General features: G+C 46.5%; 1 protein-coding gene across 1 annotated transcript; it reads left to right on the top strand.

The window, feature by feature from the left end:
• The first annotated feature begins 1,531 nt into the window (after positions 1–1,531).
• LOC138102808 (ATP synthase subunit alpha, mitochondrial-like) lies at positions 1,532–15,166 on the top strand. Its single transcript, XM_069000583.1, has 12 exons — positions 1,532–1,696; positions 2,748–2,826; positions 3,905–4,074; positions 6,109–6,282; positions 6,362–6,528; positions 6,673–6,821; positions 11,520–11,671; positions 11,802–12,026; positions 12,133–12,240; positions 12,774–12,918; positions 13,145–13,295; positions 13,673–15,166. The coding sequence occupies exons 1-12, from the start codon at positions 1,637–1,639 to the stop codon at positions 13,752–13,754; spliced, it is 1,662 nt and encodes a 553-aa protein (XP_068856684.1). The 5' UTR covers positions 1,532–1,636; the 3' UTR covers positions 13,755–15,166.
• The last annotated feature ends 206 nt before the right edge of the window (positions 15,167–15,372 follow it).

Below are 15,372 nucleotides of genomic sequence, written 5' to 3'. Positions count from 1 at the left end.
CCCAGACAGCTTGGCTCCTGAAACACACAAGGGTCTGCACAAGCCTGAGTTTCTGAACTTTGGGGTAAAATGACAGGTTCAAGGGGGAAATATGTGGTAGGTGGCTCGGGAAGGCTGTACCTTCCTAGTACCTCAACCAATGGGGAAAGGAAGAGGGCAACATGCGGCCGAGAGTTTAGGATAAGAGGAGGCTGCGTCCTCCGAAACCGAGAGAGAGAAAACACTGTGGGTGTATGCCCCAGTGGATTCTCTCCCTTTATTCGAATAAAGTTGCAGGACTCCTCTGTCTCCTTTATGGAAACTGGCTTTTCATAGCGTGGTGTCTTGGGGTGACCTTATGATGTGTATCCCATATTGCTGCCTATGCCCAGAAATTAATTCCTGTGCCTTTCTATGCCTCTAAACTGAGCCTGAGAGGGGGAAGGAAAAAACTGAGCAAAACTTTTTCAAAGCAGTTTGCAGCTTGTTCAAGGTCACACACAGATAGCAATTGGTTTTCCCCACTGTAGCAGGGGAGCGAGGAAGCACCCGGCTTGCTGCGCCCAGAACAGTTTTTTTGGCCAGTGGTTCAGCTGCTTTGTTCTCCGGAGAGAGACTGAGAGTTGAATTTTTCCTTCTCTGGAATTTCGGATTTTCTCCCTTTGCTACTGGACTGCTTGATTGCTGTAACATCAGAGCACATCGGGAGGACTTTCCACCGGGCACAGAGGGCCTGGCCCTGGGCCAAGCCCCAGCTCCGAGGAGACCAAAGGGAGGACTCCAACACTTTCCCAGGTTTTTCCTCCACAGTGAAAGATTTTACCATTTCACCTCATTTTCCTTTCCCGTGTGTTTGTTAAATAAATAGCTTTTATCTTCTTCACTTTCCTTCGAGGAAAATTTATTTTTTCCCGAACCTGGTGGGGGAGGGGTGGTTGTGCCTTCTCTCAGAGGATATATTTCTAAATTTGGCCAAACCGGTACATGCGGTTTTCTGTACAACAGTAAGAAAACCAACAAGGTGCTGCATATCACATTCCTTTTACCCATTTCCAGGGCACAGGCGAGATGCCAGCGCTTCTCTACCACACTTTTCTTCTACCACCCAGCTGCTACATTGAGACGGGGCGGTAAGGAGTGCGAGCACACACAGCTCCCAGAAAGTGGTGGTGAGGTCACTTCCCCAACTACCCCCTGCCCCACACCACCACCCTCTGCCTCACAGCCCCTCACATTCCTGCCCTATGCTCATGCTTCTGTCCCATAATCCACACATCCCAACTTTGTGCGCCTCACAACGGCCCCCGCCTTTCTCAGGTTCTCATATACCCAGTCTAGTCTTGTCCAGCCCCGCCCCGCCGCCACTCTCCGCCTTTTCCACCCGCCAAGGGACATTTCAAGGGCACATATATATAAAAATATGCATCTTTTCCCCCATTGTTCAGAGGCGCGGGAGGGGGAAGGCGCCAGAACGCTTGAGAAGACCGGCGGGGGAAGCAATTCCGGGCCTCGCCCCGCCCCGCCCTACCTCCTGGGCGCGGCCTCGTCGTAAGAAGAGGCGGAGCGAGCTACCGCCATTTTGTGGAGAAAGTGTGGGGCTGGTACTTGTCGTCTGTCTGCTTCAGTCTTCCCTGAAGGAGCCGTCGCTGCCTTTGTCATGTTCTCCGCTCGTGTGGCTGTCTCCCTCGCCCGCTCCCTGCCGCGGCAGGCCGGCTTGGTGAGTGCGCTCTCCCCTCCCTGCAGTGAGCGGAGGTGGTGGGTGGGAGGCGGCCGCCGCTGCCATCTTAGAGGCTGCGGTGACATTGAGAAGCTGCGGCCTGCTGCTCTCGGGAGTTTGGGGTGGGGGCTTCACCTTAGCGCTGGGTGTCAGCGGGGCAAGACCTACTGCTGAGAGAGCGAGGGTGCCCTCACTTGGGAGGTGGGGGGGAGGGAGGGTCTAGGGGACGGCCTGTTCTTCCCTGGTGATGTAGCCTGACACTGTTTGGGTTCAGGTTAATGTCTGAAAGCTGCCAGATCCCAATCAAGGTGAGGGATTTGCGCTGCAAAGCTTTGCCAGGTAGTGGTTTTTCCCCCCGTGTTGGTGGGGAGAGCGAGGATGTGAAGATCTGTCCCGACCCGTTCACGCTGGTGTCCCTTGTGAAGGTGAACGGAGGAGAGGCCTGCCCAGGCGTTCAGAGAAATAGCATTAACGGTGCCTGGAACTGCACTGGAAGCTATACTTAGAACATAGGATTATAACATTTTACTGCATTCATTATCACAGGGTGGGTTGTTTTTTGGGTTTTTTTTGTCGTTGTTTTTGCTCTCGTCTATGTTCTAGCCATACCAGAAATTTTGCAGATTATTTTTTTTTTAGGAAGGCCAACCCTTAGAAGACACGGTAGTATTTCTCCCTTGTGGAGAACCACGAGGGTTGTGGTGATTTCTTTCCGTCCCAAGCATTTGATGTTCAGCACAAAGGTGGCAAGTGAGAAGAGGTGTTGCTTTGGGATCTGCTGCGGTACTGTGGTGGTGACAGCAATGCAATGCAGAAAAATACAGTGAATAATTTAGAGCAATCTCTTTTACCATCTGTCCTTGCTTAGTAGTGCTGGACTTGGTTTCATAACTAAAACTTGTGAATGGAGTGCTGTGGGACTAAACTCAAAACTGAGACACATTAAATGTATAAGTTCATGATCAAAAATGTCACTGTGTTATTTCTCAACCTTTTTTTTTTTGAATGAATGAGGAAATCTCACTGTTACTGAAACAATTACTTGTTTTAGATTTCCAGCAATACCCTGGGTGCAGCATTTGTTGCTACAAGAAACCTCCATGCCTCCAAAATATGCTTTCAGAAAACTGGTGAGTCTGAGAAAGGTCTTTGTATAACAGTGTGGTTTAAGAACTTGCTCTGTCAGACAAAAGGGATTTTGAATATGGTGTGTGGGTCAGTCGACAGAATGCTTGAGGACATTTATGTACTGACAGTATTTAACTGAACTTTTGCACAGTCACATCCAGCAGACTTCACTTTAATAACTATTCAGATTTTGCCCAAACCAAGGAGTGGTCACATGTCAGCTTACGCAGTTTACCTGCTTTGTGAGGATTCCATTCAGAATTATCTTATTCTGATATTCAGAACTCTCGCAGAATTATTTGGAAAAAAAACAAAAAAAGCCTCAAATTCTAGTTTTCTGTCTTGTTTGTAACAGTATCAAGGAACAGATGACTTTCCCAGGCCTGCCAGTGTTTTGTCCCTGAGCATTACTTTTTTGCTGCCAGCATTTTGGTGTTTAGAGAAAACAATGTCACTGCATAGCTATGTTTTTGATAGTGGTTCATATACAATTTTCAAAGTGGCTTGGGGTTATTAAATGCATAAAGAAATAAAAATTTCACAATTTTATTTACTGTTTCCTGGCTGGGGAAATAAAGAGTTGTTGGAGGTACACTGCCAAACAAATTTGAGGAATATGGAGAATACATTTTTGCAGCTTATATTGATCAACTTGCTTCTTAAATGTATCAAGTTCCTTTAAATATATTTGGATCTTGGATTACAAATCACAGGGTGTTTTGTTGCCTCCAGTTCAAATAACCACTCTGCAAGTGGAGTGAGAATGTTCTGAGCTTAAGATTAATTATTTAATTTCTTTCTAGGGGGAGAGATTGTTAATAGTGTAAGACATAATGAAGGAAACTGGTAACTAAACAGTCATCAATGTTTTAATTGAAACTGTCTTGTAATGATGTGTTGAAGCTGCTTTTATTAGCTGGGAATACAGAAGCTGTTATTTATCTTATGCATCTAGCATGTTGCTTGCTAGACCTCATGGCGTACCAGAGAGGGCACCTTGGCCTGTGAATTCAAGACAAGCTTACTGAATTCATATCTTGCCTTAATGTGCTAAGTCAGGTGTGAAATGTCTCTTTCCAGGTACTGCTGAGGTATCCTCTATTCTTGAGGAACGTATTTTGGGAGCTGACACCTCTGCTGAACTTGAGGAGACTGGCCGTGTGCTCTCAATTGGTGACGGTATTGCCCGTGTGTATGGCCTAAGAAATGTCCAAGCAGAAGAAATGGTTGAATTCTCTTCTGGACTGAAGGTAAGCTTTCACTAAAGCAGTTTGTTTAGCCTAGAAATATATTTTTAAAAAATTAAAGACTTTTAAAGGAAAATGAGACTGTTCTTGGAGGTACCCATATGAACCTCTATCAAACTTCAATTCAACCTTAATAAGTAGTAACTAGTTGAAATAATGCTACAAAAAGCAAATATTCTTTGAATTCACAACACTTTGCTTTCAGTATCTGGTTGTAGTGATTTGGTCCAAAATGCTCATTACTGTTTATCTTCTGTGAAATTAGAATTAGGAGAAATGCAAAGCAGGCACCAAACTTGAAAGAATATAAAGAAGTTTATTAACAGACCTAAAAGAAGGAAAAAAAAAAAAAATTATACCACCCCTTCAGAACTCTCCTCCTCCCCCCCACCTTCCTCCCTTCTCCCACTGACAATGTAAAAAGACAACCCTTAAGATGTTCAGTCTGTTTACCACTTCCATAATAACCCTGTTCAGTCCATTTAGAAAGAGAAGTCTCTTCTTGCTCATGCTATGAAAACATTATCACGAGACAGCCGCCCACTTCCAAATATTGTTCAGTCCATTTAGGAAGAGGAGTCTCTCTGCTCGCATGCGAGTCCCTTCCCCCGACTTGCAGCTTTTCCCGCAACTGCTTTCGAGGGTCCACTCTTGAAGTTTTTTGGGGTACAATTTTAAGGTTGAGCTGTTCAGAAACAAAACCAGAGGCCCTTCTCCTTCCCTGGGAGCAAAGGGTCTTCCTCATCTTCATCTTTAGGACTATCTCTGGGAGCATCTCTAGGAACTGAGGTTTCTCCATTCCCATTTGGAGCAAAAGTCCTCATCTGGTCCATCTCTCCCTGTCCAAACTTCTCATGAAATTACAGCTGCGTCAGCATCTGCCTATCTCAGCGCAGGTGCTTTTGCTTATGAGTTGAACACTCCACCCCCCATATCTTCATGAAATTACAACAGGATACTCTGATATATCATAGCTTCACAACAGACTTTCAGCTTTAAGCATCTCCTCTTTCTCTTCCCTCAGGTTTTCAACTCTTCACAGCAATAAAAGGGTTAATCTCACCTCGGCCTTGCAGCTGTGTGGCTTATCGGTTTTGGTCACCTGATGACTCTTTTGCTGAAATCTTGGCCGAAGTGGGGGGGGCTGGTTCCAAGCCGCTCTGGCTGCCCACAGCCCTGCTGGGGGGGGGGGGGGGGAGGGTCATCCTGGAGCAGGGGCCGGGCCAGGCCCACTGGCCCCCGCTCGGGCCCCGCAGCCACCTATCCCAGCGCTGGAAACAAGAGAGAGCTTGGGGGTGGGAGTTTGTCTATTCTTAAGTGTGTATCACAGAGGCGGTCACAACTTTAAGTGGCTTAAAGAATTGTCCATATTCAAACTGGCCAGCTGATAGGTTCTATCAGGTCCCAGGGGAAGCTGTGAGCACCCCTTAGCAAGGACATCCCTTCCGGGACTATGCTTGCTAACCTATGACAATGGTTCTCGGCTAACATTTGAATTTTATGTGTCTTCATCTAGGAAGTAAAAGAACTAATCTGCTATTGGATTTTGTTTTCTTTGGTTTCATGCTGGCTTTTTTGTTTACTGTTGAATAACAGCCTCATTCTACATTAGAATTAAAAAGCTGTCTGACTGTTCTGAGAGTACTGTAACAGCTCTTCCAATATTTTTAATAACCTAACTTGCCTTGGTCAGAGAATAAGCTAGTGCTTTTCCCTCATACAATTCCTAGGCAAGAGATAAATGTATTTGAATCCTGCTTATCCTTTCTGTTCTTTTTAGAGAGATAAATGACAATGCTAGACTACTGCAGTATAATTATGTGGTAAGTTGAAGGCTTAGGCAGGCAGGTTCTCTAACCAATATGGAAATAGATGCATTGTTCATAAAAGAAGAATATTTACTATTGTTAAAAATAAGATTGAAATAGGTTATGTTGCATACTCTATGCTGTAGAGTGATCACATTGGTATTAAACTGTGACAGTTTTTGTAGATGTTGGTATGGGTTTTCTCAGGATAATGTGACCTTTGTCCTAGGGTATGTCCTTGAATTTGGAGCCCGACAACGTTGGTGTTGTTGTGTTTGGTAATGACAGACTGATCAAGGAGGGGGACGTTGTGAAGAGGACTGGTGCCATTGTGGATGTTCCAGTTGGGGAAGAGCTTCTGGGCCGTGTTGTAGATGCCCTGGGTAATCCAATTGATGGGAAGGTAAGTGTAACTAGGTGCTTACTACCTCTGCTTGTATCTATGCGATACAGACTGCAACAGATTCTTTCCTCTTTTTAAGGGTTCTATTGCATCTAAGACGCGTAGGAGAGTGGGCTTAAAGGCCCCTGGGATCATTCCCAGAATCTCTGTGCGTGAACCTATGCAGACTGGGATTAAGGCTGTAGACAGCTTGGTGCCAATTGGTCGTGGCCAGCGTGAACTGATAATTGGTGACAGGCAGACCGGGTAAGTTAAATGCCCAAGCCAAAAATGTTTCCTTTAACAGAGACTTGAGTGCACTGTGCACCACTGTACAGAACTGAACACAAAACTGTGTAGAGGTTGGGAGAACTGCAGGCATCCTAATTTATCAACCTCTGTGTTACCCAGGAAAACGTCAATTGCAATTGACACAATAATCAACCAGAAACGATTCAACGATGGTACAGATGAGAAGAAGAAGCTGTACTGTATCTATGTTGCAATTGGCCAGAAGAGATCTACTGTTGCTCAGCTGGTGAAGAGGCTCACTGATGCAGGTACAGATTTTTGAAGATGGTTGAGCCTGGTAACTAGTGACATCCTGTTCTCATTATAATGCTGAATACTGCTGTGACCTCTCCTAGCTGCAAGTATAGACAGAATTCTTTTTTTTATTAAATGAATGAACTACTTTTGTCACAAGAAATCTTTCTAGGTATCTGGGGGGAAAACAACCCCTTATTTTTGCTACATCACATTAGAAGACTATTTTAAGGTCCCAAAACTGCTGAATTTCTTCTGGAAAAGTCAGCCTAATTTTTTTTTCCTAGCAGAGTTGAGAGGTTCCTCTTGGCAGGCCTGGTGACAAGCTATGGCCTTCAAGTATTTTATATGGACTTGATGTGTTTCATATGCATGTAAGTATATGAATGACAGTTAAAAAATTAAGTGGATAGACTTTACTGCCCAAACATAAGGGATTAAATGATAGCATCTTTTCAGTAACAGTGATCTCATTGACCAAGGCTGCATATGTAACAGAGCTTGCAAGAGATCAGGTACCTTACTGTAGCAGGGGGGGGGGGTCCCGGGAGCAGGAGAATCCAGCCAGAGTCACGATACAAACACCAATACGATTTGAGCATCGTGCTCTTCCCTTATTCTTCGGTTACACCAAGTTATACTCTTTCCAAAGTTCACGCCCCTTTCCCATGAGAAAGCCTCTAAGCAGCAGGGGAGCTGACCAGCGTATACCTTTTCCCAAGGCTGTTCAAGGCTGCTGGCTAGCAGGTGCCTTGCAAGCCTATCTTCAGCCTGGGGCCCTGTCAGGGGTACTTCTGCAACAGCCCTGGGATGCCCAAGCTCTCCTGGGGTATCCTATATTCCACAAGGAATCCCTCTACATATCCCCCGTTTTCTTTTTGGGCAACCCAGGTCTGGCTGATGATTTTTCGCAGCCCCGCTTTAAGGCAAAAAAAATACACCCAAGTATTATTAAGCCTAATATAACTACAAATAGCAATCGGCAGCCTTCTACTACCAAGGTACGCAGCCATCCGGTGATACCCAGACTGTTAAGCCAATCTCCGATAGGGTCGTCTGTCTCCCGAAGGGATGTGTAGGCCCCTCTGGAGGTCAGAGAGGTGCTTGTGAATGGGACAGAGTGGTCAGAAAGATTCATACAGCACATACCCTGGAACTCTTCGCAGCCGTGGCCGTGAGCTAGTAGTAGAAAGTCAATGGCTGCTCGATTTTGTAATATTGTGTGTCTAACACTAGTAACATCTACGCTTAACTCATCAAGCATCTGTGAAGTTATGTTTAACTTATCCCTCTCCCAGCGAGCAAGTTTATGCAAAATAGCGTGAGCCCTGGCTGCTGAAGCACCAGGTAAAAACATAGATGCTAGCCAAATTAACTGCCTTCACTCGATCTAAGTGGGCGGACAGCTGATTGAAAATGTCTACTAATGCTCCTGTCTCAAGACAGTCAAAAAACAATTTCTCACTCTGTGTCTGGTGCTATACCCAAAAATTTATGCAACTCTCCTTCTAAGTTTTGCCTTTGGAGAGGGTTCCCCGACACCCACCACAAGTCACTAGCAACCACCTAGGGCAGCTGTTACATTCGCCCCAGGGTCTCGCTATTTCTCCTACTACGGGGAGTGGTGGTTCTGGCAAGTCCTCAGCTCTGTCACTCAGCCACGTCTGCAGCCTTTCCCAAGGCTTCTCGGGACGGAGGTCCCAGAGTTCCAGCTGTTATGGTAGTGGCGTCACTTTCCTCAGGAGCTGATGCTGACTGCGCCTTCTCGCTTCGGAGTCTTGTATGTGTAGCACGGCACCACTTGCTGGGCACCCCTCTGGTCAGTGCTGCGGTGATGACTTGTCCCTGTTGTTGCAGGACATTCTGCAGCGTTGCAGTAAAAGCAGCTGTTTGAGATGACTGTTCTGCATGGGTAGCACGTACGAGCATCTCGTCTACACCTGCTCCTTGGGGCAGCGTGGCAAGAATTGTCTTAGTTTGCCTATTAGCATTTTCAAAGGCAAGTGTTCGGAACATTTGCTCTTGGAGCTCTTCAGAGAGCTCAGTTGTGTCCTTTAAGGCTGCTGACAGACGGTCGATGAACTGACCATATGGCTCTGACAGCCCCTGTTGGACTGCTGCATACGGGGGAGACTTCTTTTCAGGTACTGACAACAAGGCTTTGTGGGCAAGAGGCTGTGACAACTGATGAATGACTACGGGCACGGTCAGCTGTGTTACCATCGCCCCGTAATCTCCGCTCCCAGTTAGCATGTCATCTTGGAGTGCATACAGTGGGTCTTGTGTGTCATCTTGATGTTTGCTAGCTTCTTCTTGTGCTAGCCGCTTCCACGTTTGCTCCCAGAGCAGGAACTGTGAAGGGGTTAACAACAGTTTTGCAATGCTGATGCAATCATTCGGACACAGGACATCTGCTGTAAAGATAAACTGCAGAATGCTTCGTGTAGCTTCAGACCGCAAGCCATGCGTGGTGACTGTTTGCTTGGCTTGCTGCAAGATCTTCCAGTCATGGGGTTCCCACTTTGCAGTGTCCCCTTGTATCTGTACAGGGCAAGCGAGGGCATCCACTGCTTGCCAATCACCCTCAATGATTGTGTTACGGACAACTCCATTCCATCTCCTTCGCAATGGGTCAGTCCTCTCCGTTGGGGCTGATGGAAACGACGGCTGCACCTCCCCTCGTGGGAAGGGAGGGGCTGTAGGCACTGTGCTTGATTCTTCCGATGGGAACGTAGGAGCTGTGAGTGCTAACTTGACCAGTGGGGCCATGGGATGCCACGGTGCTGATGGCGTAACATCACAAGCTTTGGACTCTAGCGCGTCTTGCCGTGTAGATAAGTCAGCAAGCTTCTTGATTACATCTTGCATCATTTCTTGGTGCTTCTCCCCCTCTTGGGGCTGACCCCTGGCAGCCCTTGCTGGCTCTGGCTCTGCAGGCGACGAAACCGCAGAAGCCGCTTCACTGCCAGATGTTGCTCTGCTGTCTGGCAGAGGGGGGTTACGCTCTGCCGCTTTTGGCTAGGCTTTAGGACCGCTCGTTTGCTCTGCCGCTTTTGGCTGGGCACCAGGACCGCCTGTTTCTCCTTGGCCCGCCTGTGCCCCGCCCCCTGAGTCGGGCGTCTGCTTCCGCTTTCGCAGATATTTTTCTCTCAGATGTCGGAGGGATAACATCCTTCCCTGCTGAGTCCAGCAACTCCCGCAGTGAGCGGACAGGTGCTGCTGTGCCTTTAATCGGTCTTTTTGCGGCCAGCCCGAAGAACCGTGCTACCCTGGACTCCACCCTGGTCTCTGGCTGCCGCTCCGTAAGACCCCCGTCTGTTCCTTTTCCGGAGCTGCTACACCCGGAGCTGCTACTCTCTAAAGCCTCTATGGTGGCCGCGGCCACTGTCCTCTCTGTTTTCATCTCTGCAAGAGTGCCAGTTACTGCTCTCCAGGTTAAGCCGAGAGCTTTAGCTTCTTTAGCTTCCTTTCCTCCCTCAATCGTGGACAGCCACAATTCGTTTCCAACTTTCCCCCACGCTTCGACTGAGAACAAAAGTGAAGTGTATTTCACACACCCATGTTCCCGGGCCCACGTAATGAGGGCATTGAGATCTCGCTCTTTTACGATCTCGCTTCTCATAGAGGGAATATTAGCTAGGAGTCGAGGTCCTGCCTCGTAGTCCATAGCTTCTGTGCTGCGGGTATTCGCTTGGCCGCACGAAAATACGGTCTCCAGCCACTCGGCTTTGAGGTTTAGCCCCTGGCTTTACTCGGCTTTGGGACTTATCCTCCGGCTTTCTATTCTGCTTTGAGACCGGGCCCCCAGCTTTACTCAGCTTTGGGGCCACCCGCTCTGGTTCCCCTGGCTCTGCTGCACCGATACGATGAAATTCGGAGTCTTACTGCGTTTAAGCGAACCTGCAGGAAGCAAAACTCACTCGGGTCCCTGCCATTCCGGTGCCACGTGTAGTGGGGGAGGGGGTCCCAGGAGCAGGTGAATCCAGCCAGAGTCACGATACGAACACCAATACGATTTGAGCATCGTGCTCCTCCCTTATTGTTCGGTTACACCAAGTTATACTTTTTCCAAAGTTCACGCCCCTTTCCCATGAGAAAGCCTCTAAACAGCGGGGGAGCTGACCAGTGTATACCTTTTCCCAAGGCTGTTCAAGGCTGCTGGCTAGCAGGTGCCTTGCAAGCCTATCTTCAGCCTGGGGCCCTGTCAGGGGTACTTCTGCAACAGCCCTGGGATGCCCAAGCTCTCCTGGGGTATCCTATATTCCACAAGGAATCCCTCTACACCTTACCTCTTGCCTGCTGGTCAAGCAGAGTCATAACTAGCAGGAAAAAACCCCCACGTTTTAGGATAGGAAGTTGTTTGGGACTGTGAAACAAAAGATAGTATTGCCTTGCAGTAGCCAGGAAACCATGGACTTTCAGGCTGAGTTACTTCTAGAACAAAAGTGTGTCTTGGTTAAAGTTTAAACTTAATTTTAAATGAGAAAGAAGCCTGCAAGTGTTAGGCAGCTGTGAACTTGCTCTTGAAACTTCTTGAGTTAGTTGAGCTAACAGACGTGGTAATCTAGCACAGTGGGCTTTCCTGTAACAATGTAGTGATGCTGCCTTGGGCTTGCTTCAGCAACTTAGTACTTCACATGTGTGTTGTATTTGCTGACTACAGGCATGGTGAGGTAATATACTCAGTGGTGTGTTTCTCCAATTTTTTCCAGATGCCATGAAGTACACTATTGTGGTGTCTGCCACAGCATCTGATGCAGCACCCCTTCAGTATCTGGCTCCCTATTCAGGCTGCTCCATGGGTGAATACTTCAGAGACAATGGAAAACACGCGTTAATCATCTATGATGACTTGTCCAAGCAGGTCAGGAAACATTCTTTATAGGCCTCATAGTCTAACATTGGTGTTTGTAGCTGTAAGATCACCTCAAGTTTAGAAATCCAAAATGTTAAATGATCTACTGAGGTCTGAAAGCTTGCTTTATACCACACAGGCTGTTGCCTATCGTCAGATGTCTCTGCTGCTGCGTCGTCCACCTGGCCGTGAGGCCTACCCAGGTGATGTGTTCTACCTGCACTCTCGCCTGCTGGAGAGAGCAGCCAAAATGAATGACTCCTTTGGAGGTGGCTCTCTGACTGCCTTGCCTGTCATTGAAACTCAGGCTGGTGATGTGTCTGCTTACATTCCAACCAATGTCATCTCCATTACTGATGGACAGGTAGGACTTCTTCACATCCTAGTGTACATCTGTGTTATTTACTGGCAGGTCTCTGAGGAGGCTTCCAAGCTTCTGACCAAGATAATAAAACAATTCTCTCCTACAGATTTTCTTGGAAACTGAGTTGTTCTACAAAGGTATCCGTCCAGCCATCAATGTTGGTCTGTCTGTGTCCCGTGTGGGTTCTGCTGCTCAGACCAGGGCTATGAAGCAGGTAAGCATGAAACTGCTGCTCCTCTTGCTAGAGATGAGTAGTGTGTAGGCCTAACCCATTTCACTCTAAAGAGCTGTGAATAGAGAGGGAATAAAGCTTTGGATTCCTTAGTGTTATGAAACTATAAAAGAACAAACTTTGGGGATCTCTTTGATATTTCCATTACCTGTTGAGTGAGGTGGGGGAGAAAGGAAAATAGTATCTGCATAAAGAGGTAGGATTAAGTTTCAGTATGCTGAGCTGGGTACTGATCTAACTAGAAATAGAGAATGCTCTTTTAACCCTGTGCTTTTAGTCTATATATGGAATTGGAAGTTTAATATCAATGGTCACTGTTTTAGGGAGGCATGCTTATATTAAAAGGTGGGATATTTAGAAATGCATATAATTATCTATCAGAATCTTGGGATTCACTTTTCTGGTATGGAAAGCAAAGCTGACTTGTGATAACTGTCACCTGAAGATAACCTGCAAACTCCTAGATACATTTAAAAGGTGATCGAACTCAGTCTGACCTGTATCTTGTGTTGTAGGTGGCAGGTACCATGAAGCTGGAATTGGCTCAGTATCGTGAAGTAGCTGCCTTTGCCCAGTTTGGCTCTGATCTGGATGCTGCTACACAGCAGCTGCTGAACCGCGGCGTACGTCTGACAGAGCTTTTAAAACAAGGACAGTATGGTGAGTGTCTTGAACTTTAAAAGTCTGCATTTCACATCAGTCTCTTGTGCTAACAAGATTGGTCTTTGTGGCAGCATTTACCATGGCCATTCTGTGCACATGGTAAATGCAGACTTGCTTGAACCGTGTTGTATATGTGCAGTTGATCTTCAAAGAAAGGACTGCGTAGTACTGATGTGTCCTGATGTGAGAGTTACTGATGGCATGAGTGCTCTCTTTTCTGCAGTTCCCATGGCTATCGAGGAACAGGTTGCAGTCATCTATGCCGGTGTAAGAGGTCATTTGGACAAGCTGGAGCCCAGCAAAATTACTAAATTTGAGAGTGCTTTCCTAGCTCATGTACTGAGCCAGCACCAGGCCCTCCTCTCCACAATCAGGTATGATGATTTATCTTGCTTCATCCCAAGGGTATTGACTTGATGGCTGGAGTGCAGATAATGGTCACTGAACTGTTAATTTAGTGTATCCCAGAACATCAGGCCTTAAGCTGCCTGTACCAGAACTGGAAATCAGCCTTCCAGCTGTCCAGAGCTCAGCTTCATGACTTTAGTTCTTAGGAAATCCAGTTGATGCTTAAAATGGAGAAGGGGTGTTATGTTAGTAGTACAAATTCATGCATCAAACAGAAATGTTTTAATTCATCTGCTAATTTTGTTAGAAATGGGAAGGTTTGCTGTGAAGCTTTTTTCTTTGTCTTCGGGATTGACTATCTATCTATTTCTGTGTCATAAGTTTAACTAAACTCTTTCAACAGGACTGAAGGGAAGATCTCTGACCAGACAGAAGCTAAGTTGAAGGAAATAGTCACAAGTTTCCTGGCTACTTTTGAGGCATAAACTTAAAACTGTTCAAACAGACCAGGCTCTTGTGATCCAGTGCTCCAGTTCCATCAAAGATTTAAAAGTATGTGCAACTTGAATGCACAGATCTCAATGAGAATAAAAGTTCCCATGTAAAAAGGCTTGTATATTCTGATTGCCTTCTGGTTAGCTGCTTTCACCTTTAAAACTACAGAGGACTCCCTGTGATACATGCTTGCTTAAAGGAACTCTGAAAAATATGGGGCATCTTAACTCCCCAGCTGGATCAAACTCCCCTTACATGAATGAGGAGGTGTAGTAATTAGTTTCTGGAGCTATGACCACAGTTCCAATTGTGACAGAGCTGAGGGTTGCTCTTGCAGTTTTCATACTTTTGCCAGGCAACTGATCTCTGAGAAAGGCATTCAGCTGGGGAAACAGTTTGTGTTGTCATGGGTAGTAACTAGTTGGACCTCACAGGAATCTCTAACAGCCTGATACTGTTACAGAGTATTTCTTAGAATTGCTGTCTAACCTATCCTGGGGCCTGGCTTTTGGAAGATGGGTTCTCTCGGAACTGAGGTCCTTGTGTCTCCAGACAACTGTAGTTGACTAACTCTGTCAGTAAACTGTCAGCAATCGTTAGTGGGTGGGAGGGAGGTTATATACCAGAACATTGCTTTCATTTCCCAACTTCTGCATGCCATGTGAGGCACGAGATCCCAGTGTTAGACCTATCTGGGATGTAGGAAAGTAAAAAGTTGCTCTACTTTGTGTGGTGTATTCATCTTCACCTGGTACACTGGAGCTTGGTCCTTAATCCTTGGTGAGCTTTTGTACTGCAGTTACCTGTGATCAGGACTGCTCTTGAGGCTGTTCACTCTGTTCCCAATTAATTTCCTTCACAGGAGCATCCTGCCTCCCAGTTCAAACCTGCTGTGTTACAAGCAGCTAGAAGCATTCTCACACAGTTCCAGGCTAACAAGCTTTTCTGTTGCATTGGGTCTGACTGAGGTAAAGTTTGCAGCCCTCAGAGTGCTGTGCTTTGCATTAGTAGCTGGAAGGGTGTTGATAACAAACCAGTGTTGTGGCTACTGCTGAGCAGCGCTGTCCCTCTGACATTCCCCATCAAAGGGGATGGGAGTGGGTAAGATCCTGGGAGGAGGAGACACAACCAGGCCAGCTGACCCAAATTAGCCAAAGGGATATTCCATACCATATGATGTCAGCTCAGATATATAAAGCTAAGGGAGAGAGGAGGAAGAGGGATTATTCATGATTCCTCAATGTTTGCCTTCTGGATGAACCATTATGTGTGCTGAAGCCCTGCTTCCCAGGAAGTGTCTGAACATTGCTACTGATAGGAAGTAGAGATTGACTTTCCTTTATCTTATGTGCATGCAGACTCTCGCTTATTTCTTTCACTGTAATAAAAATGCCTTATCTCACCCGCTGGTTGTTCTCCATCTTATTCTCTCCCCTGTCCCATTAAGAAGGCAGCTTAGTGGGCACCTGGCATCCAGCCAAGGTCAATCCACTACATCTGTTAATGACCTGAGTGCTTTGAGTGTGAGCTCTGCAGTACAGGAAAAAAAAGAACACTTATTTTTAGTCCAGCAGTGTCAGACATCTTTCTGGGAAGAGCTGGCACATT

This window comes from Aphelocoma coerulescens (genome assembly GCF_041296385.1).
Source record: "Aphelocoma coerulescens isolate FSJ_1873_10779 chromosome W unlocalized genomic scaffold, UR_Acoe_1.0 ChrW_unloc_scaf_2, whole genome shotgun sequence".
Lineage (NCBI taxonomy): Eukaryota > Metazoa > Chordata > Aves > Passeriformes > Corvidae > Aphelocoma > Aphelocoma coerulescens.
This window is presented reverse-complemented; position numbering and strand designations above follow the sequence as displayed.

Excerpts from the sequence above, each read along its gene's own strand:
- LOC138102808 (XM_069000583.1), top strand. The coding sequence starts at position 1,637 with ATGTTCTCCGCTCGTGTGGCTGTCTCCCTCGCCCGCTCCCTGCCGCGG. Across the intron at positions 12,241-12,773 it reads AGACCAGGGCTATGAAGCAG|GTGGCAGGTACCATGAAGCT; the intron begins GTAAGCATGAAA and ends CTTGTGTTGTAG. Across the intron at positions 12,919-13,144 it reads TTTAAAACAAGGACAGTATG|TTCCCATGGCTATCGAGGAA; the intron begins GTGAGTGTCTTG and ends TCTTTTCTGCAG.